This window comes from Tinamus guttatus, unplaced genomic scaffold (assembly GCF_059628265.1).
Source record: "Tinamus guttatus ecotype Peru unplaced genomic scaffold, ASM5962826v1 Tinamus_guttatus_pri_ptg000045l, whole genome shotgun sequence".
Taxonomy (NCBI): Eukaryota; Metazoa; Chordata; class Aves; order Tinamiformes; family Tinamidae; genus Tinamus; species Tinamus guttatus.
In genome coordinates this window covers 2,721,538-2,746,832 of record NW_028288579.1, presented here as the reverse complement: position 1 = coordinate 2,746,832, position 25,295 = coordinate 2,721,538, and the positions used below count along the sequence as shown (strand labels likewise).

At 53.0% G+C, this 25,295-nt stretch overlaps 1 protein-coding gene across 1 annotated transcript in view; it reads left to right on the top strand.

Moving 5' to 3' along the window:
• Positions 1-25,295, top strand: part of RAB11FIP4 (RAB11 family interacting protein 4) — a 79,269-nt gene that overhangs the window by 33,160 nt on the left and 20,814 nt on the right. Inside the window, exon 3 of the mRNA XM_088538079.1 lies at positions 1,746-1,834. Coding sequence (XP_088394205.1) covers positions 1,746-1,834 — 89 coding nt within the window. The remainder of the gene's footprint in view (positions 1-1,745; positions 1,835-25,295) is intronic.

The following is a 25,295-nucleotide window of genomic DNA, read 5'->3' as shown; positions in this document are numbered from 1 at the left end:
GGCCTGCGGCACTAACGTAGCTCACTGGCACTTCCCAGGCTGCGAGCCCAAGTGTGTTCTGGTGACAAGGAAGCACATGCACAGCCGCCCTCCAGCTTCACGCAGTCCTCTGTTTATATTGGACCCCTTGTGTAAACCTCTCGGAATTCTTGGAAAATCCAAATTATCATTCAGATAAAGGAAGTGAGAGGTGAGATGGAGAACCACTGGAGAAGGGCACTGCATCAGCAAGCTGATGAATTTCCCAAGGGTGCCAAAACCCACCGTCCTGGTGATAAAGGGAGGGCCCAAGGAAGCGACCTGCTGCACGGTCCCATGGGGTTAAGGAACTCTGGTGCTTCCGTGAGCACAGATCTGCCATGGAAAGACGTGATGCAGTTACTGCTTTTCATGTGGTGCTTTGGCAAACACTTGGGTGTGGTGAAAATGCCCAAAATAGGTGAATGGGCCCATAACTCACCTTCCAAAGTGGGAGATCTGGTTTTGCCTTGAGAGGGGAAAACAGCAACAGAGATTTTATTTTTTATTCTTTAAACACACCTATGGAACTACAGATGGACAAGGAAGGTGGAAGAATGTGGTGAGGAGCAGTTCCAGGTGAGAACTGAGGAGTAAAGAGGGGCAGCCAGACGTTGCAGCCGAAGGTCAGATTTGCTGGAGACCGGACCTTGGTACTGACTGTAGCTCCTGGAGTCTTTGGACGGTGCCAAGAGTCCCATTCCCTCACCCTGAGCTGTGCTTCCTGCTTCAGCTTAATCAGTGCTTCCCTTCAGGGGCAGCCAAGACACCCGTTTTGCTGCAAAAAGTGAGAAAGGGGGAAAAAAGTCCTGCTGCCTGTTGTCCGTGCGACACTCCTGGGATCCCAGCAGCCGCTTCATGCCCGCGGATGGCTCCAAGGGTGCCCGTGCGCGGGAGGCAGGGGGAGGCCGGGGTGCCAGCCTCCGTCACGCCGCTTCCCTGTCCTTGGGGGGAATTTAAACCCTAGGTAAGGGACTCCCCTCCATGGGCACGTCCCCCCTGGGGATGCTGCTCCTCTATTTTGAAAACCAGAGGGAGGATGAGCTGCCAGTAGAAATCTGTGCAGCTCGTGCTCCTTCCCGTTAATCTGCTTCCCCCGTGGCTGAGTGGTGGCCTGTGATGTCGCAGCCAAATATATTGCACTATTGCATTAGCAATGGGGCTGAAGAGAGACAGCACGGGGTAATTGCAGCTTCCGAGGTGAATAGTGTGCAACGTGTGTTGAGAGGGTTTCCTGTGATTTAGGGCCATGGCTGTAAACTGGTTATTATGGTTATTATCAGGTAGCCTGGCCTGATATTGCTGCCTTCTGCAGCCCAGCAAGCCAAGCGCAGCCACTGGTGGTTACTGGGGAATGAGGCATTTGGCATTTTGAGCTTTTCTATATTTATCTCAGGTTTTCAGATGAGGGAAGCACTGAGGCAAACACAGAGTTTTCCAGCTGTGCTTGTTAACAAATAAGCAAATGCAGAAGCTGAGAATCTCCAAGTGCAAGGATGTTTGCTTGCTGAGCACAGTGTGCTCCGCGGCAGAGCCCTTCCTGAAGGGAATCTGTCCTGCAGTTTCTGGGTACCATAACAGCAGCAAGGAGCAATTCCTCAACAATGTTGAGCCAGGTGAATCTTCCATAATATTTGCTCAGGAGCTAAGACATTTAGGTATTGCCCCTTCTGTCTGAAATAGTTTTCTTTCTGAAAAAGTCTGACCCTTTTGTTTCTGTTTGCCAGGCTGTGAAGAGCTGCTAAAGGATGTCCTGTCTGCTGAAAACACCGGGCTGCAGCACTATGAGCCGCAGTACGTGGACTACTATTACCAGGTGGGAGATGCAGCCATCCAGGCTCGTGGTCGCGGGCTGGGAAAGCCTTGGGCTCGGGTCCGTGTAAATGCCCTGGTGTTTTACTTAGCCTGTTGACTCTTCATTCCCAGCTTTGTGACTATTAGCAGCTTTTATTCTCGTTTAAGTTGCATTTAATATAGGAGCCATTTGGAGTGAGAGAATTTGGGGCCTGGTTAGCGTTGTTCCTGCAAGCCTCAGGATTTGCTTGGCCATGAAGGGAGCCGTGTCACTTACGAGCTGGTGGTTGTGATTTACACCTGGTTACATCAGGAAAACTTTGTAGGGGAACAGGCTGTCAGAGACCATGATTAGAGAATGTAGAGGGGGAGAGTCCTGTCTGAGTCATGGCTTCTGCCCCAGTGTTGGTACCTGCAGGTTGGTACCATTGAATTAGAAGGTCATTTACCAGAATAAATTCAGCATAGGTGAAGAGTGTGAAGGCTTGTTGCAAGAAAGGGTTCCTGAAAATGGAACCCCTTACAAGAAGCCTCCCCAGCTGCTGCCCAGGAGGGAGCAGGGGCTTTGCAGCGAGCTGGTGGGGAGAGCAGTGAGTGCCAGGGAGCCCGTCCCGCTCCAGCCCCGCTGCTCCATGGAGCTCCACAGACTGCTCCGTTCAGCAGGAGGGATGGAGACCCTTCCCGCACATCACCTTGCACCGGGATGGAGGGAGCCCTCTCTGGCTGCGGCCAAGAGGGCAGAATTTGGTCCTCTGTGATAAGGAGGGTTGTTTGGGCTGGGTTTGCTTGGGGAAAATGGCAGGCTGCTTTACTACCTGGGTGACACTGCTAGCGCTCTGGTGGCTTCCAAAACCTGGTAGCTTTGTAGCTGATGACACAGATATCTGCAATGCTGTTGCCTGGCAACCTTAATAGCTATCATAAACCAAACTCCCTGCTTTGCAACACATGATAGAGACTATAAAATGGAAAAAGAGCTCTCTGCAAATGCTGCGTGCTTCCTCATTGCCATGTAGACATTGCAGGCTGCTCCAGACCCTGTCGGGAGGCAGACAGCTTGGTCCTCGGGGGTTTTATTCCTCACTCTGGATTTTCAGAGCTGCTCTTAGGCAAGGACGTGCTGCAAAAGGGTGTCTGAGGACAGGAACGGCGAGACGGCTGCGAACCGCTCCTGCCACGTGGGAGCCGCACTTGCTGCTAGTGCTAACGGGGTCCAGTTTGCTCCCCAGACTCGTGCTCGGGGAGAGGACAGGGGCGCAGACGGAGCCTGCCCTGCCCAGGGAGGCGTCCCCGGGCCGGGCTGCGGTGGGAGCCTCCCTGCTCGGCCCTGGGTAGCACCTCTGGTCTCCCCCTGCTGCTCCACGCAGTCCTGCGAGTTGGGCTGTGATGAGTTGGGGCGGCCTCTGAGCAGAGGCCGGTGCTTCCGTGGCCTCCAGCCGCAGGTGTCGGCTGCAGTTTGGAGGCCGTTCGCTAGATGTCAGCCGGGGAGCGGGAACGGGCTGAGGAGGCTCCGCGCCGCTCGCATCCTCCGCTGCGCACAGAAAGCTGGCGTTTTCCATGGGGCGGAATAGCGGAGAGCTTCCAAGGCCCTGGTGAATGTGGGGATGATGTGGGGCCGCTGCCGAGCCGTGTGCCCTGTTCCCAAGGGAGCACGTGCAGAAAACGCGCGGGCTCGTGTCACACCCGTCAGGAGAGGGCAGGTCCCTGGCCGTGCAGCCGGGGTCGGGAGCAGCTCCTGGGGCGCCCGGCGGGTTTTCCCGCGCGGCGCTGTGCGTCCCAGCGCACCCCGTGGGTGCGTGGCGCCAGGCCACGGCGCGGAAGGAGCGAGCAGAAGGATGCATCAACTTCATGCCACAAAATGGATTTTCAAAGCAAATACATCTCTTCTATTCCACCCACAGACACAAAGGCTGAGCTGCTTCCTTGTTGTGCTGTGTCTGTGTTCACAAAGTGGTTTGGGAGAAAGGAAAGGAAAACCCAAATCATCCTTGTCAAAGGTTATTTCAAGCTCTTCCAGCGGGGGCTTCCCGAAGCTGGGCAGGGATCTGAAGAGAAGGCAATGCCAAGAAATGGGATGAGGTAAAGGCAGGAACCACAACGAAGTGCTGAACTGATCCAGCTGCTTGTGGGTGTTAAGTCAAATGGGGGAAGAAGAAACTGCCCAGCCTTTAATTGGGACCAACTGGATGCAATTAATTTAAATTGATGTTTAAAGTCCCCAGATACCAATGGCTTGGGGCATTTCATTTGACATTTTCTAAATGGTCTGCTTTCTTTTTTTTTTTTTTTTCCTTTTAGTGTAAACAAGAACAAAAACTGACCAACTTTTAATGTCTAAAAAATGGGTCTGAAAAGGAGGGGAAAAATCAAATCGCCTCCTGCAACCTCAGAATCCAGGACCATTTATTTCCTGGGGGGTTTCCGATGGGCCTGTGACGCGAGCTCCTGTCAGCGAGGTGCTTCATGCCCAGGTGCTGCGCTCCAGACGTCAGGCGAGCGCTCCTCCTTAGCACAGTTTCCGTCTCGTACGGCCTTGCAGGAGGTAGCAGAAATGCTCCGAATGTGCCCGAAGCCGAGCGAGCGCCCTCGGATTCCTTCCCCACTGCTTGCTGTCTGCTCGTGCGCTTCGGCCCCAGCCTGGAGGGAGCCAGCAGTCCCCTCTGGTGCGTGCCGTGGTCCGAGGGGAGCAGCCGGGAGCGCTTCGGAGCGCCGGGAGCCTCTTGGAGATGCCAAGGAGGGAGGGGAGCCTGCGGCTGAAGTCGCTGCGGGGAGACCAGAGCCGGGTCGCGCCAGCTCGAATGGAGCCTCGGGCCGGTGTCCGGCGTCCCCGGCCTTGGCCCCGCGCCGCCCCGGGCACCCGGCCAGCCGGGAGCAGCAGCCACTGCTGACAGCGAATCCTGCTGCCCGCAGCAGCTCCTCGCTGGCCAAGGCCCGCGCTCCGGCCAGGGAGACGGGGCCGGGGTCCAGGGCCGCCCCTGCTGGAGCGTCCGAGTCTGGGGAGAGGGGAATCCGCAGCAGGAGCTGCATTTTCTTACTCCTTAACCTGGCTTTTTTTTATTTGCTTCCTATTACCTAGCCTATTTGGGTAGGTCAGCGTTAAAGGGAACCTGAGGCTGTATCACCTGGGTAGGTGGTAAAAGAGGCGGTTGCCTGAAGGATCCCAGGGCCACTCACCACCGTGGCAAGCAGGGTGTCCATCCGAGCAGCTGCTTCGGAAGGGACAGAGTATTTTTATATACGAGTACTTGCCTTTTTGTTTGGAATCAGTGCCCGAGAGCTGTTTGTGCAAACCCTGTCTGTCAGGAGCCTCCTGTAGGCACGGGAGGAGCAGGGCTGGGGCTTCAGACAAGGCTGGCTCTGCCCTGCCCCTCGGTGCCCTGCTGCGGTGCTGCCGGCCGTGTGTTTGCTGCTGTCATCTGTGAAGAACAGAGTGAACAAGGTACAGGATGATCGTGGTACAACAACACATGAACCGTCTTTTCGGTCCTGTGGGTGCTCGCTTGCCTGCCAAGTGTTTAATTACACTGTATGAATAGTAGAAAAATGATTGAAACGTGGCAAATGAATCCGTGTTTGCCTCGGGTGGAGCTGCAACTACCTGCTGATTTGCTGCTTGGAAAATATTTTCAGTAGCAATTAGGAATCCCACCATTGAAAAACTTTTTCCCACTAGTTTCTTGGGGAATATCTGTTAAGATCTTTATCAGAAAAGACAGGGCCCTTCGCCATGGGAAGGAGGCTGTGGTCCAGATGCCTTTTCATTAGGCTGTAGAAAAACGTAGCAGTGTGAGACACGGCTGGAATGAGGAAAGGTTGAGGGGCTGTTTGCACAGGTCTGCCTGTAGCAGTGTGGAACTGCAGGTATTATCTCTGGTATTATTTGTCTGCTTCTATTTATCGAGAGGCCAAGCCCAGGGAAGTGTTGAATGTTTTGACTCATCCTTGCAGTTCTTCCTGCTGTCCCATCTTCAACAAAGCTCTCCTTTTTCCTCGTTGCAGGCATCTCTTCCACCGGCCATGCTGATGGCTGCAGCAGTGCTAAGACATCAAATCCTACCTGAAGTCAGGAGAAATTGCCCTAGTGCTTCCAGTTTCCTCCAAGTCTGTTGTGCCCAGTTGTGGGTGGTGCTTGCCTCTCGTGTAGACAGCGGCGGTCAGGGAAGAGCAGCAAAAGTGCCTTTCCCGGAGGGAGGATCGGCCGCTGGGAAGGGATGCTCTGGCTCTGTGCACCCTTCCTCTTGTCACCACTTTGCCCCTGAAAGCTGAAGCAGGGGAGCAGTGAGGGATGTCAGACGGAGGGGCATTTTTGAAGGGTCTTTGATCTCTTTTGTGTTTTCACCTCTTATTTGCTGTGTTTTGAAGCACTGCCTCTGCCTTGTCCATTGGGCAGGCAGCGTGGGCAGAATCATTGATCTCATTTGCACAGGAGAGTGTTCTTGGTATTTTTCCCCCAACATTACACCCAGCTGTTGCTTAACTGTTAATGTAAAACATGTCTTTCCTTTTGCCTTTTGTGGTTGTGCTGGCATCTTAGCAGAGGCAAGGCAGCTAACGTGTTATTACGTGGAACTGCCTTTCCAGCGATAGCGGAGAGAAGGCGGCAGCCTGCGTGCTGGGGAGAGCCCTGGGAAACCAGCAGGCCCAAGGTTTGTTGTTGCTGTTTGTGAGCAGCTCCTGCCTCCCCAGCACCCCCGGTCTGTGTGTGATTCTTGGCTCCCGCCGTGTTTTGGCCGTGCGGATGCTCCGTGTCCGACTCGCCGAGCCGCGAGGCGGCCGTGCCGGGCAGCAGCGAGGCCGGCGCCCGTTCCCACGCTGCATCCCCTGCCCGCAGGCTCCTCGGAAGCTCCCGCTGGCGCCTCCAGCAGCCAAAACCTGGGATGTGGCTGTCCCCAGCACCTCGACGCGGGAACTGGCTTGGGCCTCCCCCTGTTTCTAATCTGGATGTCTGGTTTGTTTGATGCTCCTTCCTGCAGCGCCTGCTGCCTCCGTGCGCGCGGAGCTCGCTCGGCATCCGGGATGGACCCCGGTGCATCCACAGGGACTGCCCCAGCGCCAGCCCCAGGCAGCAGGAGGACTCTCTGACCACGAGTGGAGCGAGGCAGCGCCGGGAGCTTCATCCTTGGACTCCCCCGGAGCGATCCGCACGCCGCACGGCACAGCCGAGCGCTGCAGGGAGAAGGGAGCAGCGCTCCTGGCAGCACTGCACAGGCAAGGCACTGTCTGCGATGCCTGCAAGTTTCTTGTAACCTCTAAGGGAATCTGCCTAGCAATTCATTTCTCCTGGTTTTTTCCCAAGCATCGGAAAGCACATTAACTACAACTGGCAGGAACCCCCCAGTGAACAATTACTGAGAGCAATGAGAGCAAGTGTGCCCCCATTTGGGAATAATTTACATGGAAATTGCCTGCTTTCACCTGGCAACATTCTGAATTGTATTTTTAATGTTTGTGCATGCATGCAAGAATAAGTGTCCTCAGTACAAAATACCTGCAGAAAAATAGTCCACCTCTTTGGCTGCTCAGGCTGCTTATGAAAAGCCTTCCTCGAAGAGAAGGGACAGCTTTGCAGCAGGACAAGGTAGGCATCCGCCAGCAAAGAAATGCTGATTCCTCCAAACGCAGCCATAGAATAGCTTGTTTGAGGAGAATTTTCTTTTTCAAAGTGAATTTGAGTTTTATAATTTGGCAGAACATCACTCACCAACATATTGGTTAGGTGACTTTAGGAAGAAGTGACTTTTCTCCTTTTCTTTTTGCTTGCTTGTTGTGTGAAATACACACAAAATAATACAAATAAAATGAAACACTTTGACCCAGTCCAAAAATACTTCTTCCCTCTCCCAAAATGTGTTTTGGATTTTCTTCTAAAAAAAAAAAAAATCTGTGCTTTTGACCTTCTCATCCTGAGCTGGGACAAGGAAATATTCTGAAATCTGAGTGCTCCCAGGCTGAAAGAAGCGTTTTCCCACCCCGTCCTTGCTGCAGCGCCGTGGCGTGTTGGCTCTGCTCTCTCCAAACGTGGTCCCACTGATCGGGAGGCCAGCAGGAGCCTGCGCAGGGCTGCAGGAGTGACTGAATACCCACGTTATCCGTGTCTGCGCTTTGCATCCGTTCCCGAGCACAGGTCCTGCCATGAGCTGTGCAGAGCCCAGGCACCTGCTGTGCCAGGTGGCCTCCTGTCATGGAAGCTTCAGTCATCAGAGGGAGCAGAATTACTAATTTCACCCGTGAACTTGTCCAAGTCACAATGTGCTCGTGCTTAGGGCCGCGCTGGGCCGTGTGCTTTGACACTGGTGAGACCGCGACCGCTCATTGCGGCCGTTCGTGCTGTGAATCACCGAGATGAAGGGAAAGCCCAGCATCCCCACAGGCATCTACAGACACTCACCTTGCACCATTTGCTTTAACTCTTCTTTCAGTATTTATTTCCATTCTGCAGCTCAGGCAGGCTTTTGAATAGCCTCCAAAATCTTTATCATTTGGATGCCTGTTACCTTCCTTTTGGACAGAAGCTTTGTTTATTAGACATTTTCTGTCTCAGTCCTGTTTTCTCCTTTCTGAGGCATTAGCTTCAGGCTTTTAATCTGCTGGTTTTCTGATTGAGCACAGTTTTGGGGGTGTTTTTCTGGAATTGCCAGTTGCCATGGCAAAGTATTCGTGCCATCCTCGCATCCCAATGGGCGAACCGAATTGGACTGGGGATCAGTCTTTGGGAAGAGGCTGCGGAATGGCTGAAAGCTGAAGTTGGCATCCCTCGTTGGAGGAAGCCACATCAAGGAAGCTCTGTTGATGTAGTCCTTCAGGTGAGCGTGTTTTTGTGGTCTAGTCCTTTTTGCCTTTTGTTTGCTGTACTGCAGGTCTGTCCTTTTAAATATGTGGCGTGTCTTAAAGGCAGCATTATTAGCAGTGTAAGTAAAAGCAGTATTAGGACAGCACTGACTTTGTGCAGTGTTCTTGTCGAGGAAACCCACTCTCTGCCCTTCGGGGAGTCCCACTGTATCCCGAGGATGAGGCAAGGGGCCGTGCACCAGGGCTGTGTGGGGTTCTTGGCATGTGTGACAGGATGAGGGTGTCTTTGCCCTCTAGCTCATAGATTCGAAACTGGCATTTTCCTTCTTGCTTCTCTTTATTTTCTATTTTGTTTCATATCTCTTTGCATTGCTGCTCAGGGAAATTTGTGCTGCGTTTGTGGAAGATAACAGGACATAGAGTGTTGTTCTTTGAAGATATTCAGTGGGAAGGCTGTGAAATTGAAAGATAAGCTTTTCATGGAGTAAAAAGCATTGCTTTAAGTAGGCTTATCTTATTTTTCTTTTTTAATCGGGAGAAAGGTCTGTGTAGAGCTGTAAAAGCTGATTGATAAAGGCAAGATTCCAGGTTATCATAGAACTGTGGAAAGGCAACCACGAATCGCTGTTCTAGCTAAAAAAAAACAGCTAAATCCCTCATTGCACAACCAAAAAAAAAAATAGATTTGAGGCTTCTTGCCTCCTTTTCTGCTCTGATCCAACCACGAGCAGTGTGTTTTGTTATTTCATTGGAGGAGACTTCACATCCAGTACTGTGTGTGCTGGTAGGAACATCCCCGCTCACCTAGGAAAATTCCTCCAGCAGTGCAGTCCAGCAGGATTTGTCATACAGCTGCCAATGCATTGGCAGGGGTATTTTAGGCTGCAGTATTTCAGGGTTTGAATATTTGATTCCTAAGGGCAGCCTAAAGAGCTGCTATCAAAATTACTCATGCAGTTAATCAAACTGCCCGATGCCTTTCCTAGGTAGGAAACCTTCAGGACACCTTTTCTCCTTCCTTCTTACTGCATTTCACATCCCAATCCTGGCCCCAAACTCTGCGGTTTTGGGCTGCCTGTTTCAGTGTTTCCCATCTCCAGGTTTTCTTGCTTCCCAGTGAGAGAAACCAGCAGAGCAGAGAGCCACCCAGGAGCTCGGTCTGACAGCAGCTACTATGAGAGCAAAGGGAGCTGTTTAAAATTAGACCATCGTACTCAGCTGGGCTCGCAGAGCTAAAAATTAGATCTTGATTATCTCGTCTATATTTAGAAGCTGGAGAAGGATCAAAATGCAATTTTTACATGCTACAGCGGAGCATTTATGTGATGGGTGGAGGCAGACTTTTCCAGCCACACATCTAGGCTATGCCAAGCAATTTGTAAGTGGAAAGGAGCAAAAAGTAGGGCAGCTTGCAAGCGAGTATCGAGGAACCGCTCCTGAGGGATTTGTGCTGCGCCGCCTCCGGCAGCTGCAATAACAGCATGAAATGGCAATTAAAAGTTAAAGAGAGAGAGGGGCTATTTGAGCTGCTTTAAATTGGGGCCGGGGAGGCCGTGTCCCGGGCGGAGGCTCCGCGCGTGCCGCCGTGGAGGTGCCGGCGCGCGCGGGGATGCCCCGTGCTGGGCCGTGAGGCCGCCCTTGCTCCAGGAGCTGCCCCTGAGCATTGGGCACCAAGGAAGGCCCTGGCTGCTGGTGAGTTTCCTAACTTCACCCAGATTCAGACCGGATTCAGTAGGATCCCGAGAGGCCGGGAAATCTGGGTGTTTTGCTGCTTGGCCCCCTGTTTGCCCTGGCTGTCGCTGTCATCACCCAGCCGGCTGCGGTGTCGCTTGGGGAACAGGCTGCGAGACGGGTGGGTGTTTGGGTGGACGCGTGCGCTGGCTCCCAGGCGCGTTCTGCTCCCGGGCAGCGTGACAGGCTGCTGGAAGGTTAAGCTGTAGTAGTAACGTAGCTGGAGCAGCGGCGAAACGGAGCTGACGCCAAAGCTGAGGAGCGCTTTGCACTCATTGTGTGAACCTGAGTGCCGCCCTGCTGTGTCCTTGGAGGCTAACGTGGTTGAGGAGGATTCATGGAGGTATCTGGGCATGTGTCTTGCATCAGGAGCGGGACCATATGGCTAAAATGCCCTAGAGCCCAGCTAGCAGAGCGGTCTGTGCTTGGGGGAGATGGAGCCTCCGGGCAGGGGTTCTAGGAAGCCTTTAAGAAGTGTTGGTCAGGTTCTTGGGTGGTGAAGAGCAACCCAAGACATGACAGAAAGGAGCTTCTGCTCCTGCTAACTGTGGCTCTAAGAGTCCGTGAAAATCTGAACTTCACCCAACAGTGTCTGCTTTGTTTCGTTCCTGCCTTTTGGAAATGAGCTTGCACAGATGCTTGCAAGGAGAGTTTTATAAGCTACTGTAAACCCTGCAGAAAAGTGCGGGAGGAGACCTGAGTGATGAAAGAAGTCAGTATTTCATCATGTCTCTGAGATCTGATCCTTATGGAAATCAGTACTGCACAGTATTTTGGGAGACCAATAGATAAATATTGCCTTTCATAAAATATGTGTTTACCTCTGAACCCCTGAGCACCAAGATCAACAACCAGCCCTTTATGAGTCCTTCTCTATGGGGTCTATCCAGCTGCCACAGATTTTCCGTGTGGAAAGCTGTCAATAAGTGAAAGAGTAAATCCCGAGCCCTGCATTTCCCTGGAATTTTTAAATTTCACTTCAAAACTTTGTCTCATTGCAAACCAACTGTACGATGCCACCAGGGAGCTCTGGACGGGAGTTTTGTGCAGTTTCCCGCTGGCCGGTGCCCCGCGTTGCCCGCCGCAGGGCCTGGGCAGTCCTGCTCAGCGCCGCGCCGGGATGGAGCTGTGCTGTCTGCAGGCAGGACCGACCATCCTGGTTCGTGTCGTGGCAGCCCAAGGGGACGGGGTTTGTGCTCGGATCGCACGGAGCGCGTCCTGCCACGAGTGACTGATAACCCTGCTGCTCTGCGAGGAGCACTTTGAGCAGCGAAACGCAGTGAATGACTTGTGCTTAACCCAGCAAAATCCTCGGGCTGGAGAAAGTCCTGCATCACGTTCTCCATTATATTTAGAACTTAATATTTTTTTCTCTTGAAAAAAGATGCCAGCTGTTTTCAAACGTTGAGCCGGGGCATGGCTTGCTGTCTGCTGAGTGACACTTCTCCTCTAGCCGGGACGCAGCCTGTTCAGACCAACAGCCTTCGCGCCAGGGGACGGCGGCTCCCGCTTGTGTTTGTGCAGCGCCCGGCACCGCTGCACCTGCCTTCCTCGTGCTCCCGCTGACGTGATGCTGTTCCCGGCAGGTCTGTTCTTGCCAAGGAAGCGTCTCTATGGCTGTATGTATTCCCCGATGTGCAGGGGGCGGAAGGCTGTTTTCTGTGGCCGAGATCCCGCCGCAGCGTCGCGCGGTGACGCTGCCGGTCCCGGTGACCCCAGGGGAGAGCCCCTTTGCGGCCGCTTGGGCGCAGAGTGCGTTCCCCTCCTGCGCGCGGAGCGGAGCGGCCTGCCCGTGCCCCAAGGGCCCCCACAAACAGCTCTGAGCCGGCCCGACAGTCCAATAACCGGCCCTGCCGCCCGCCTTTGAAGGCAGCGGGACACTTCAGGGAGGGTTGTGGGAAGTTTCGATGGCCCTTCCACCCCCGGCATCGTTCACGCCGTGGCCGGCGCTCCAGCCTCCTGCCTAATGGGGCATCTGTGCGAAGGCATCAGCTCAGAACAAGTGTCAACAGCCCCTGGGTCAGGCAAGGACGTATTAGGAGACACCTTTGGAACGTCGGGCTTCGCAGTCCAGTATGCAGCAATCATTAGTCACCCCGCGTCATCCTCTTGACCTATATTTTTCCCCCTCTTTCACACTGGTCACACTTGAACACACCGTCTCGCCTGAGGCTGTTAATTGGGAGTTGTGTGGCTGGGGGTGACGCGGAGGCCGCGTTCAGCGTGGGCACCCTGGGGTGCTCACGGGGGTCTCTGCCCCTGCTTCCCAAGGGCCCCTTGTTCCCCTGCGGGATCCAGGCTCCAGCCCAGCAGGAGGGTGGGAACATCAGCCCCGATGGTGACGTTTCCACTGGGGAGATGCAAGTTCCAGCAGTGCAGGGGGCAGCCAGGGCCTGGCCCTGCCTCTCCGTCCCGGGGCGCTGGCTGAGCGGGGCCTGTGTCACAAGGGGACTTACAAAGGTGCTGCCACCTTTATGAAGGTGCGGGGCCTCGGTGCTGTGTCTCAGCTGGCCCAGCTCTTACGCCTCGGCATAGAAGCAGTAACTCAGCAGCTCGCACTTCTGAGCTCGTAGGTGGAACTAAATACCGAGCCTCGTGGGCTGACAGCTTTCCAGAGTGCTTCTCCCTGCTCCTCCGTCCTGCCCGGAGGATGGACAGGGTGTTATTTGCTTCTTGCAATGTGTGAGGTTGTTTGCTGCTCTGGGTTTGGCCTGCGGGACTGGGCTGTGTCAGGCTGCCCCGCATAGTCCTGTCTCCATTTAAATGCCTGGATACGGAGCGCTGCTGTCTGTGCTCTTGTGCTGCCCCTTTCTGTGGGGATTTAGGGCAGAAGTGCTTTGTGCTGCTTTCATCATCTTGTAAGGAGCAAAGAAGAAATGCTGTATACCCCAGATGCCAGGATAATCGTATCTTGACAGCATACTAATTAATCATCTCGTAATCAGGTAATTGTTTCCCATGTAGCTGTCTAATTACCATTTAGTAGCCCCGACTGCAGCCGGTGCATAGCTAATATTTTCCAGTACGAGTCTCAAGGAGAGGAGCAGCTATAACCCGTTGGGCCACCTCCAATTCCGTGGGGAATTGGCTTGGTCTGCCAGCTCTCTGCGCCTCCCGAACCACAAGCAGCCCAATTCCTGCCCTGCTGACAACCGGAGCAGAGTACGACCGGTTCCGCTGCTCCGTGCGCTGGGCTTGGTCCTACCCTACAGCTGGTGACGTGCTCGTAATGCACCCATATGTTGGCTCCTTGTGAGCTCTTATTAACCCAGCAGATTATAAGGCCTAACGAGCTTGGGCCGCACTTTGGGAATCAATATACAAGATGCTCGCAGCAGGCAAAGGTATGTGTTGGAGCAGGCTGGATCTCTCTGCGGCAGAGGAGGGATTTGCTTGTAAGTCGGGGGAGGCTGCAAGGGTAAAAGCTGCGCGCTTCGGCCAGGGCCTTTGGGGGTGTCAGTTCACACCGCGTCTGTCCCCGTCCCTCCTGCCCCTGACTGAGTCCTGCGGTGGCCGGCGGCCCCGCTGCGTGCCCGTGTGCGTGCGAGGGACCCACGCGATCCCAGCCCCCAGCAAGGCTGCGTTCCTTAGACAGATTTAACCACATTTGGCAGAGTCGCAGGGACCTCAGCATTATTAAACTCTTATGTTTCATAAAAATAGGCTTTTGTGTGGGGATGGTTAAAGCACGACAGGCGTCATTTGTGCGACTTTCCCAGTGTAAAGCTTATTTAATACATTAACACTATTCCCATATGTGAAAGAAGTCAAGGCAGACTTGTGTAAGGCACTTTAGTGCTTGTGGAGATGCTCTAGAGCTGGTAACATCACCTAGTTGGGGCGTTTGGGGCTGCTGAGCGTGTCCTGTGCATTGTGTCAGGATGGAGAGGTGCTGGCGGCTCCGTGGTTTCCCTGGGCTCGTTTCCCCATGGCTGATCCTCGCAGCGCTGCACGGTGTGCCCGCTGTGCCGGGGTGCCCAGGGAGGGACGAGGGGCCGGCTCCGCTGCCACCGCGCGGGCCCGTCCCCGCGACGCGAGCGGAGGCCGCGGGAGCAGCCGGGGCTCTCGGAGAACGTGCGTGGAAGGACAAGCAGCTGGTAATAATCTGTGAGGCTGGCTGCGGGCTGGCTGGAGAAGCACCAGGCAGAAGTTTCCTGCAGGAAAACCCCGAGCAGAGGAAGCCGTGGTGTGTGACACAACCGTGCACTGAAACGCACCCGCGAGGAGCGGGCACCCCCGCGCCTTTCGGGGACCTTCCGCACGTCCCGCGTGCGCTGCGCGGGGCTGCCGGGGCTGCCCGCCGCTGGCAGTGCCATCCTGCTCCCGTCCCTGCCGTTCCCTCTCCCTCCTGCGGCTCCCCGGCACAGGAACACGGCAAGACAGGCGGGGGTTTGAGCGGTGCTTTTCCTTCTCCCCACGCGAGTGCCGGAGCCCTCCCGCTCTCCCTCTGCCGCCCGCTGCTTGCTGGTCCTAATCCGCTGCTGTGGGTTACCAGAGCTGCTTCCAATGCAGGGTTTAATCCGAAACTGCAAAGTCTTTGTGCGCTGAGGCCCCGTGTCATGCGGTGAATGTCTTAGATGCACAAAGGGATCAAGGTGGCTTCTTAGTTAGTGGTAGTTAACGCAGCCCATTGTGCTTGCTTTAATTGCCTTTCATACAGGCCTTTTTATCTCCTGCTAAGCAGCGAGGGCTGCAAATAAAGTGGCTTATAAAAAGCTGTAGTTTTGCCGTAGTGCTGGGAGCAAGGGCAGCTCCGGTGCTTCCTGCCAGGCTTGGAGGACGGAGGCTGCAGCGTTCGCGGGGCCGCGGGCGCCGCGCGGAGCGGATCACGGCTGCGCCCCGGGAGCGAGCGGGGAGAGCAGGCAGGGCCCTCGGCCTGGTGCTGCGGGGCCGCGCGCCACGTCCTCCCCGTGGCCTCCCGCCGCCCCGGCCCCGGCGGCGTTTCCAGCGTCCTTGCCGAGCCCTGCGACACGTTTCACCCAAACGGGTTTCTGTCCAAGTGGAAACGGCCTCACAATAGTGATCTTGGCCACCTTTTGGCTTCGGAGGAAGGAAACGGTGTCTAAATGTCAGAGCGCCTCGTGTTGACACTTTTCAGAGTGGAGTTTCTCAATTTCCGGCTGACTGAGTCTTTGACAGATTTGCTTAATCTCATGATTATTTAAGGAATTTTAGGAAACCAATTGACTCCAATTAAAAATGCAATCTTTTAGTGAGAATTTTCGCGTTTCATTTTAATTCTTTTTCAGCATATCCAAGTTTCTCTCTCGATGCCTGTTTTTCAGTCCAAGACTGGTCAAAGACTGGGCAACTACCTACTAGAGCAGTCTAGGACTGTGAGAACATGGCAGCGATATGTCATCAGGAATTGTTCCTTTCCATTCCGAAGAAGAATGGCCAATGGGCGATGGTTTGGTGCTAGCAAAGCATCTCGTTTATCCTGGCGCACTTAGAAGAATGTGACAAGAGCCCCGAGACGTCTTCCAGCAAAGCAACATATCCCTTGGCTTTGTTACAGCGCACGGAGGCTTCTCTGGGTTACAGATGTCAAAGCCAAGAAGTGGGTGTAACTTCCACTACCCTCCAGAGAGGAAACAGAGGGAAGGAGTCTGATAAAATCACAGCGGTTTATTAGGGAAGTTTTCCCAAGTAAGGCTAAAAGATTGCTGCCTGCTGAATTTATTCAGGGCTGCTTTTTAAAAAGCTTAAAGCATGACGAGATAAGGAGTTAATTTACCTTCTCAGATTTAGAGCTTCTGAAAGATTCATGGAAGCAGCGAGTGCAGGAGATACATTTTTAATCATTTGCGGCTTATTTAATTGTAACCGTAGCCACTGGCCTCCGATCCTGCCTCCTTTCAGCGCAGGAACCGAGGCCCTGCTGGGAGGATGCACTGGGGGCTGCGTTAGCCCCGCTCCATATGACACACACGTGCACATGGGCTCTTGCACAAGGAGCTCCCGTTAAATCACTTGCAGGCACGTACTGATAACTCCGGGAGGAAAGAAGATGATTAAAGTGCGTCTCTGAACACGCTCATCTTTGAAATGCGTTTGACCTTTCCCGCTTTCAGAGCAGCCCTCATCAAGAAAATTAAGTGTCAAAATTCATTGTTGCAGCAGTTTGGGTGTTAGAAGTACTGCAGGTGAAATAAGCCGGGTTCAGTTAACATTCGTGCAACATTATAACTGTCACAAAACTGATATGTCCCTATCAAGAGTGATGGCATCTAAATGTAGACATCTTAAGGGATGTTCATTGTGCTGGGAACACACATGGTTTCAGATGAAGTCAAACTTCATTATATCGTGATTAACTAATAGGGAAGGGCAGGAAATGGCGTTTCCATCCCGTTAAAGATTGAAAGATATTGGAAGATGCTCCCTATCCTCATTCAAGACAAGAAATGTGTGATCCATAGGAAAAAAAGCAAGAAATGTAGAAGTAATCTGTCAGATCAGTTATTTTGATTTGAAATGCTTTGATTTGACTTCCCTAATGTAAGCATTATTATTATAATCAGCTTACCTGTAGATTCAAAGATTAACATTAAATGAAGAAGCTGGAACATATTCAGGATTGCCGGTAACATAAAACCAGTGGAGAGATGGATTCCTGAACACCTACTCCTTTCATGGGGATCGGCTGGTTGGCTGTTTCTTACTCTCTGCAGCTTCATCTACCTCTTATTTTGGAGAGTGGGATCCTCGGGACAGTCTTGTGTGTTTGTGTGGCGCCTGGCGCTGCGTCCTGGTGGCCGTCTGGGACGTTTTGCCACCTGGCAAACCCTTCATGCTTCACTGCAGAACTGAGTTCATGATTTCTGTTTCCAGATGGCTGAAATCCTGCACACCCCAGTCATGAAATTTTGGCATGGTTGTTTCTGACGGTTGTTCAGAAATAACTGATTCCATGGCAGACTTCAGCCCTGCCACGGTTTCTGCGGTCTCCTCCAAGCAGGATACATGAGGGACAAGAACGATCTGCTCCGAAAGTAAGGACTCACTGCACAGATCCCATTAGGCCCGTGGCAGAGCTGGTCACAGTGGCTGACTCTGTCCTGTAACAAACTGTTAAGGGAAATCTTTCCTGTTTCAGTCACTGAACCTTATTAAATCAATTCCATACAATGTTTCAGTCATTCCTTTTCACTCATGCCAACCTCAAGCTGTTTTTCCATAGCGATGGGAGGCCACAGAGCTTGCATGGAAGTAACAAGTCGGGCTTTGCCTGCTCAGGTACAGCCTAAGAGCGTCCAGGAGTTCTGATTCTGGGGTGTGCTGTGTAAGAGGGACAGGAGGTGCTTCCAGCTTCATCAGCAGCACACGGATTTAGTGGCAAGCAAGGTGCCAGTGCGTCCAGGTGAACTCGTGGGAGCAAAGTCGGTGCCCGTGTGTCACCCGGGCTGTTTTGTAGCCCTTGCGGAGGTGAAGCCGGGCTCCAGCTGGGAGGGAAAGGGGAGCTGCCAGGAAGCAGCTCCAGGATCTGTGCAGAGGGAAGTGCCTCGTTACCAGCTGATCCAACAGGCGCTTTCAGGCCTGACGCGGCATCAAGGGCCAAGTCCAACGTTGTAATCCAAGAACTGTCCTAAGAGGAGGCTGCGGAGCCGCAGGGCGCATCCCGGCTGCCGGCGGCGTCCGCAGCCTGCAAGCAGCAGCCCTGGCTCTGCTCACCCGTGATCCTCGGCTTCCAGGGGGAAACGCGGCTCTTCCAGAGGAGAGAGGCTGGAACAGGGCAGCCAGGCACACGCAGGGCATTGGGAAGGGTGACGGCTCTGGGGGGCAAGGAGGGCCGAGCCCTGACTCTGGGCTTTTCCCTGGGCTTGGAGAAGGCCCTTGGACAGAGTTTTAGGGACGGGACCCACCTAGCCTGTGTTCCTGCTGTTTGGCAAAGCCTTTAAACGTCTCTCTTGAGTTTTTATCATGCAAATATGTAGGAGAAGCAATTCAAGTAGGTAGGAGAAGCAATTAAAGGGTAGGAAGTAGCTGCTTGGGCATCTTTAAAACCTGCAGTGTCTGCAGGTGTGATTCTCCTTCAGGGAAATGACAGTAACATCTTAACATCCCTTCCTTCTCACACATGGTGGGTGGAACTGCGCAGCCGGATCCCAGCAGCGGTGCCGGGTGCTCCTGCCTTGTTCTGCCGGGTTTGCCGCACAGCTCCGGGCAGCGCCGGAGCGCAGAGGAGCCGCTCTGGAGCCTCGGAGCACGTCCAGCCCCACGGCAGCGCCGGAGCGCAGAGGAGCCGCTCCGGGAGCCTCGGAGCACGTCCAGCCCCGCGGAGGAGCCGCTCCGGAGCCTCGGAGCACGTCCAGCCCCACGGCAGCGCCGGAGCGCAGAGGAGCCGCCCTGGGAGCCTCGGAGCACGTCCAGCCTCGCAGAGGAGCCGCTCCGGAGCCTCGGAGCACGTCCAGCCCCGCGGCAGCGCCGCAGCCTCCCCGGCCACGCGGGCGCTGCGGAAACCTCTGGTGCTTCACATCTCTCTGACCGTTGATGGATTCCGCACGGCTCGTGGGATACAAGGGAAGGATTTTGTTTTCCTTGGTTGTCCCTATGAAGGCACTAGGTGTATCTTTAGGATAATGAGCGTTGCTCAAGTATCTGCTCTTACACAGCTGTTTTTTGTTCTCTTCTAACACGTTGTGGATTAGCCGCAGTGTCCTGGACAGAACCTACTTGACACGGAGTGACTTGGTTATCAGCTTGTTTGGCCTATCTTTAAGAAAAGTGTCCTTATCTGTGCCGGGCTTTCCAGACATGTCACAGTGCTGAGCCGTGTCAGGTGCTTATCTCGCCCAGACAAGGCTGGTATCTAACTCTGTCCAGTTTGGACAGTGTTCTCGGAAAATGCAGCACGGGTCACTGGAGTGAATTTGCTAAATCATGGTAAACATTTGTAAAGCCCCCCAAAAAAATCTGGAAATTTGCCCTCCAGGATGTCACAGCTTTGGCACGCTTGTGTGGATGATATCTGCAGCTTGGATAGAAGGGTGTGTTGACAAAAGAAGTTGTCCTAAGAATGGAAAAAAGCCTGGTTTCCCAAGCCTGATCCTATTTCTTTTCACTTCCTAAATCCTTTCTAATGCTGTCGGACTAAATGGAAAAAAATATATACATATTAGAAAAATACATGGAAATATATAGGAACTACTGCGAAGATCCCAGAAGGAGCCACAGACGACAAGGACATGAAATCCCGGCTGCTTCCAAGGAAAAGCAAACAGCTCCGCGTTGCGTCAGGCCCCGTTGGTGAGGCCGCTATCGCAGCGTAGCTGCCCGCGGTGCTCCGGGACGCGCCGGGGACGCGAGGAGCTCAGCCAAAATCCTCGGGATAACAATGTTCTTGGATGCTGGGGGGATCAAGCGAGGTGCAGAGGGACACGGTCCGGCCCCTGTGGATGCCTGTAGATGTTGTTTGGAAGCGGGAACGCGAGCGTGGGAGGAGGTCGTCGCTGCGGGTCTGCACCCCGGCCTCCTCGCTGCTGTCCCGCCTGCGGAGCGCAGTGTCCAACAGGGAATGGACAAAAGTGCTGAGTAAGGCCAGGCTAAAATCCTGGTACGGACTGAAAAAACATCGCATTTGTCATTGTGAACACTGCCACTTATTAATAGCTGATATTAGAAAAGGCCTGTGAGTCCATCTGTTGCAGTTGCTGATTCACACACTGCATGTTGATGGGTTTTGGCAGTTTTTTGAACATCTCTGCCTTGTGAAAGATGTTTTAGCTGATTAAAAAATGGCAGCAGAAATTTTCTGATATTTTTAAAATCACTGCAGGGGTTAGGTCAGTAATTTGCTTACCAAATTCTTCTCTCTGCTAAGCCCCTGCTCCAAGCCTTGGCTTTGAGTGCTGGGATCAAAACTGAACATGAGTGAACGAATCCAGCTTGACGTCCGCGTGTGTGGGAATGTAGCCACCCTTTATCAGTACATCAGGGGATGGCCTGAGGCTCACAGAGGTCGCATACCAAGCAAGTGATTAATAATACTCAATTTTGGGATTGCCACTTACGAGTAGGCATAACAAACATATATAAGATTTATGTGCTGGGAAATCTGTAAAGAAAAGACTCTTGGATTTTTCCATATGATCACAGAACATCATCACTGTGAACCATACATCTAAATGGCAGTGTGTTTATGTGGCTGTTCAACAGGCACCTCGGTAAGAGTAATAGTTCGGCGTGGGCTTTGAGGAGCTGTGCGGGCTGCCCCGCCGGGTGACGCGGAGCTGTAGGAAGCCTCTCCGCTTGTCTCCCAGGACGTGCTGAGGAGCTGCTGCCGGGTGAAGCCACCGTCGCTCGCGTTGTCCCGTCGCGAAAGCGTCTGAGGATGAGCCCCTCTTGCCAGCAGTTCCCATGCGAGCGGCCGCCCGAGCTGCTGATTGACGGCTGCGATAATGAGGGTTTTGTGACGAGGCAGTCGGGGCACAGAAATGTTTTTCTGTCTTGTGGTCTGGGATCTCGGGCTCTTTGTGTCCCCGGGCAGGCTCTGGCTCTAGTTGGCTGTGCCGGAGCGAAGGGCAGAACACGGAGTGACTGTACAGGCAAAATCTCTGCTGCTTTCTCCTCTCTGCCTTAGCGGGGCGGTTTGCTGGTCATGGAAGGCTGTTTTCTAAGTGCATCCCTATCATCATGGCAAAAATCTTGGGGTTTAAGGTTTTTTTTTTTTTTTTTTTTTCCTCACTGCCCATTTTCTTACTGTGTTACAAAAAAGGGGGAAAAAAAAGAAAAGAAAAAAAAATACCCACAGCCCTGGCTGGCAGTTCCTGACTGTTATGAAACAAAAATTTTCAGCCCAACATTACAGTTCACCAAAATGAGGTAGCAGGGAATGTACAGAGCTGTCCTGCGGCTGCAGAAGATGGACTGACTGTATGTTCCTGCTCTGTGCGAGCTGCAAGCAGCCCGCTGGATTTCAATATGAATAGAGAGGAGTGAATAGGAGCCGCAAATCAAATCGGAGAGGTAAGGGAACAGGCTGGGGATGGCCCCGGTTTGAGAATAGATTGTTTTGATGCCTGTAGTGAGTTGTCCGGGCTAGAATACAGTTCGTGCCTCAGCTGATAAGACTAGCCATGTGCGACTTTTAAATTAAAATCTGTATCTCTCGTGCTGAGACTGGACTTCTTTCCAATACCCAGCCTAGCCTCTGGAGCGCTTTGTAGGCATTACCCATAGAAAGCAGGGGTTTCCATCTGTATGTTAATATCTCAGTGGTTGCTATTTCTAGCCACATTGCAGAATGAAAATTCTGTTTCCAGGTGGACCCAAAGTGCCGCCAAACCCCCCCTGACCTTCTGTACAACCCGGGATCCTAAGGGCAAAAGGAGTGCTGGAACTTGGCATGTACAAATTTGCAGCAGCCTTAACTTGGAGATAGCTTTATTAAAGTTGCTGAAACTTTCTTAACCTGAGCAGCCAGCTCCTCTGCTCACGAGTGTTGCAGTGTGTCAGGCAGGGGGAACTGAAAACATCAAGTTCCTCCTTTGGTGAAGAGCTGGGGACTGTCCAAAAATGAGAGGTGAGGAGCAGAGCCGAGCGCCGCGGTGCCGCTGGCACGCAGGATCGCGGGAAGCAGCAAATTCCCCCGTGGGCCGTGTCCGTGGGGACCCAGAGGCTGCGGGTTCCCGTGCGGCTCCCGTGCGGAGGCTCCTCGGCAGCGGCGCCCCGTGCGAACGGCGGGTGCAGCCACCGGCTCCGGCCGCTCCGGCACCCGCTGTCACGCAGCCGCGACGGAGGGACCCGGCGCCGCGGGAGGAGCCCCGTGCCCTGTGCCGGGGGGTTTGTGCTCCCCAGGAAAGCTGGCTCGTGGGCTGGGATGGATGAGCACCTCTGTTGAAGGAGCCTGTTACTAGATCCAGCCCTACGTTTAGTTACGACGCGGAGATGACCTCAGCGATGAGACAGAGGAGATCGGTGACCTCAGCTGCAACTTTCTGAACAGATAACACTTTGATGTGCAGTTTAATTTAATTGATCCAAATCAGAGACAACATCATATGTTGCCTGGTCATGCTGTCAGTGTACACGCTGTCCTGGATTTGCAGATCTTCATAAGCACAGATGTGCGTTGGGCACAGCGGCCTCATTGTCCCAGGGCAAAACGAAGGGAGCTCTTGAGTGATGTCTTGTTTAATAGATGTTGCTGCTAAAAGCAAATTCTCCTCACAAGGAAGTGCAGATTGTTTCTGTTATTGATTGTCATGGTCTCTGCTTCGTGCAGACCACATGGCCCACTTTGTTTTTGTAGCTGCCTTTTATTAAAACCGACAAAGAGGTATCAGCGTTTGAAAAGATGAGTCCTGAGTGTCCCCTGGGCGGCGGTTTCATGGCGTAAAATGATACTGGCACATTTGATCCCCAGATGCTTTTAACACACTAATAAAACAAAAGCCTGGCTTCCCAGGGTGGTCTCCACACTACAAAGCTCCCTCTATTTGTCTGTGCGTAATGGGCCAGACTCCGAGGAGGGCAGGGAACCCGCAATTCCTCCTACATCCAGCTGTCCCCACGGGATTTGGCCTGTGTGGCAAACTGGAAGGGAAATGCCAATGTGTACAGCTTTTTGAGGTAGGCTTTGCTGCTTCACCAAGGCCTGTGACAGCATTTCTCATTCACGTGGGGCAGCTGTGCTGGGTTTCAGTGTCCCTGGCACTGTTCCCGTCCCTGTTTCTGGTGGCCAGCACTTCCCAGTCCCGCGGCTCCTCTCCTGGTCAGTAACGCCAGGCTTTATGAGAAGCAGGCAGAGCTCTGGTTCAACAGGCAAAACAGAATATTGTTGTTTTGGTGTAATATTTGAAGATACATGTAAAAAAGAATCAGATCTGAGACCTTTCAAATTAGGGCCTATCATGAGTGAATGTGTTTGACCTCAATCTGTCTGTGCAACAGCTCCTGATCTGCAAAATGGGGATAGCATCTTCTCTCATTTGGAAGCAGCTTTATGAAGATGAATGAATTTTTGCGAAGCACTCAGATGTCAGTGATGAACAGCACAGAAAAGCTTGGGGGGAAATAAACAGCTCTTCCTGCAGAGCAGGCTGTTAGCAGTAGCTGTAAATAAGATATGAACCACACTTTGATCAGGGAGACTAAAGCAGATATGGAATAGCTGCTCATAAATGGAGCATCATCCAGTCTGGGCCCTGTACAAAGCCAGACCAGGAAATAGCAGGTGATGTGTGATTAAAGAGCTATCTTAATGCAAACAAGCTGTAGGACCAACGTGGAGTTGCACCCTCAAAGGGAGCACTCCAACGTCAGGAGAGCGGAGATGAGAGGAGGAGCTGACCAAGTGTGATCACTAGACTGGGATATCTCTGTTTTGAGCAGAGCCGTTATCTGCAGTAGTAACTTGTCCAGCTCTCATTGTAGGGGAAAACAAGCATACAAAAGGTAATTTTACATAAGTATTCGTGCAAAATGGCCACCAACAGTTGCCACGGAGAACATGATTAAAGGCCCTTGAAGCGTGATGGGAGTTACCGGATTTCATGAGATAATGAAGACGTGGTTTTGCTGGCGATCTCATTAGCTTAATTGTTAATTAGTCTCCGTTCTGCACAGTTCGGCTCCAGTTTCTCGTCATCAGAGTGACCAGGCCGTGGGTGAAGCACTGCTGGGATTCGGGGAAGGCTCCAGCGCTTCCGAGAGCGGCTGTGAGGACGTGATCACAGGCGGCCGCAACAGTCGCTGCTTGGCCGTGCTGAGCGCTAGTGACATGAGAGGTGGACCTGTAGTGTGTCTATGGTCACTGCTTCATCAAGGCTTTATACAGTCATTCCTTAATAAGAAGAGGTTGTCAAAAATGCATATTTTCCAGGACTTTTACTAAGAAAAAATTATATTGGGGAGACATTTATGTGTTCCTAATTATTGCGGTATAATAGGTGACAAAGCCCAGGGTAGCGGAATCTGCTGGGTTTGTATACTGAGCAGTTGCATCCTTAGCACCTCCCTTGTAATATTATTTTCAACTGTTGAAACATTCATTTTACGTCTCGCTCATGACAAGCTGCTGGGGATGCATCGTGTTTGCTAAGCACCCTGCAAGCGTCAGGATGCCTTCGACAACGCGCCGTCATTCCGCCTGACCAACGGAGCAACACGGGTGCTTTTTACTTGCATCTCCTGGGAGCACATGAAGTCTCCTGTGCCAGGAGTCGTTTTAGGTACGATTGTTATTTATCCTGCCGTGAGCCCTTGATGTGCAGCCATCTCCTGCAAGTTAAATACTGAAAGGAAAAGCAGTTTTTAGGAGTGTTCCATTTAATAAGCTCCACGAGCAGCTGTCCCCGGCGCCCGCGCGGGCTGTGCATGGGCACGGTGTGAGGCCGCCGCCGCACACCCAAACCCGCAGATCGCGTTTCCTCTAACCGTGTCCTTTCTCAACACCGCTCTGGGGAGACGCTGTGCGAAAGGAACTTACACAACTCGTACGAAGCAAAGGGAATTTGCGCGGGTGCGTTTGCAGCCCTTGTGCACTTGGCTTGTCGCTGTCGCCACACTGCAAGGATGGGCATCGCGGCCGGGGCACGCGGCTCCCCCTGAGCGCTGTGGAAATCCCAGGGCAGGCTGTGCCAGCTCTGCACCCATTGGTGCTTTGGGGGTTTTTCCTCCTGGATCTCCTCTCGGTGAGGCTGTGCCATGATTCAGATCTGCCGTTTTCCTCACTTTGGGCACTGATATTTCTGGATTTAGAACTGTTCATTTTTTAAGCCACGTTTCCTGTCTGGGGAAGCCAAAGCGGCCGTGTGCGTTTTACCAGTTGTTGCAGGTAAACTGGTAGAAAGTGCGAGCCAAAAATGCAGAGTTGCAACTCCAGGTAGAGGCAGAATATGAGGCGGAAATATGGCGTGTATGAAAAATGACAGCAAATTTGGGGGGAAATAAACAATTTCTTAAAGCAGAAGCAGAAAAGTGGTGGAAAAAGAAGAAGAAGAAAAAGAAAAGGAGGAAAT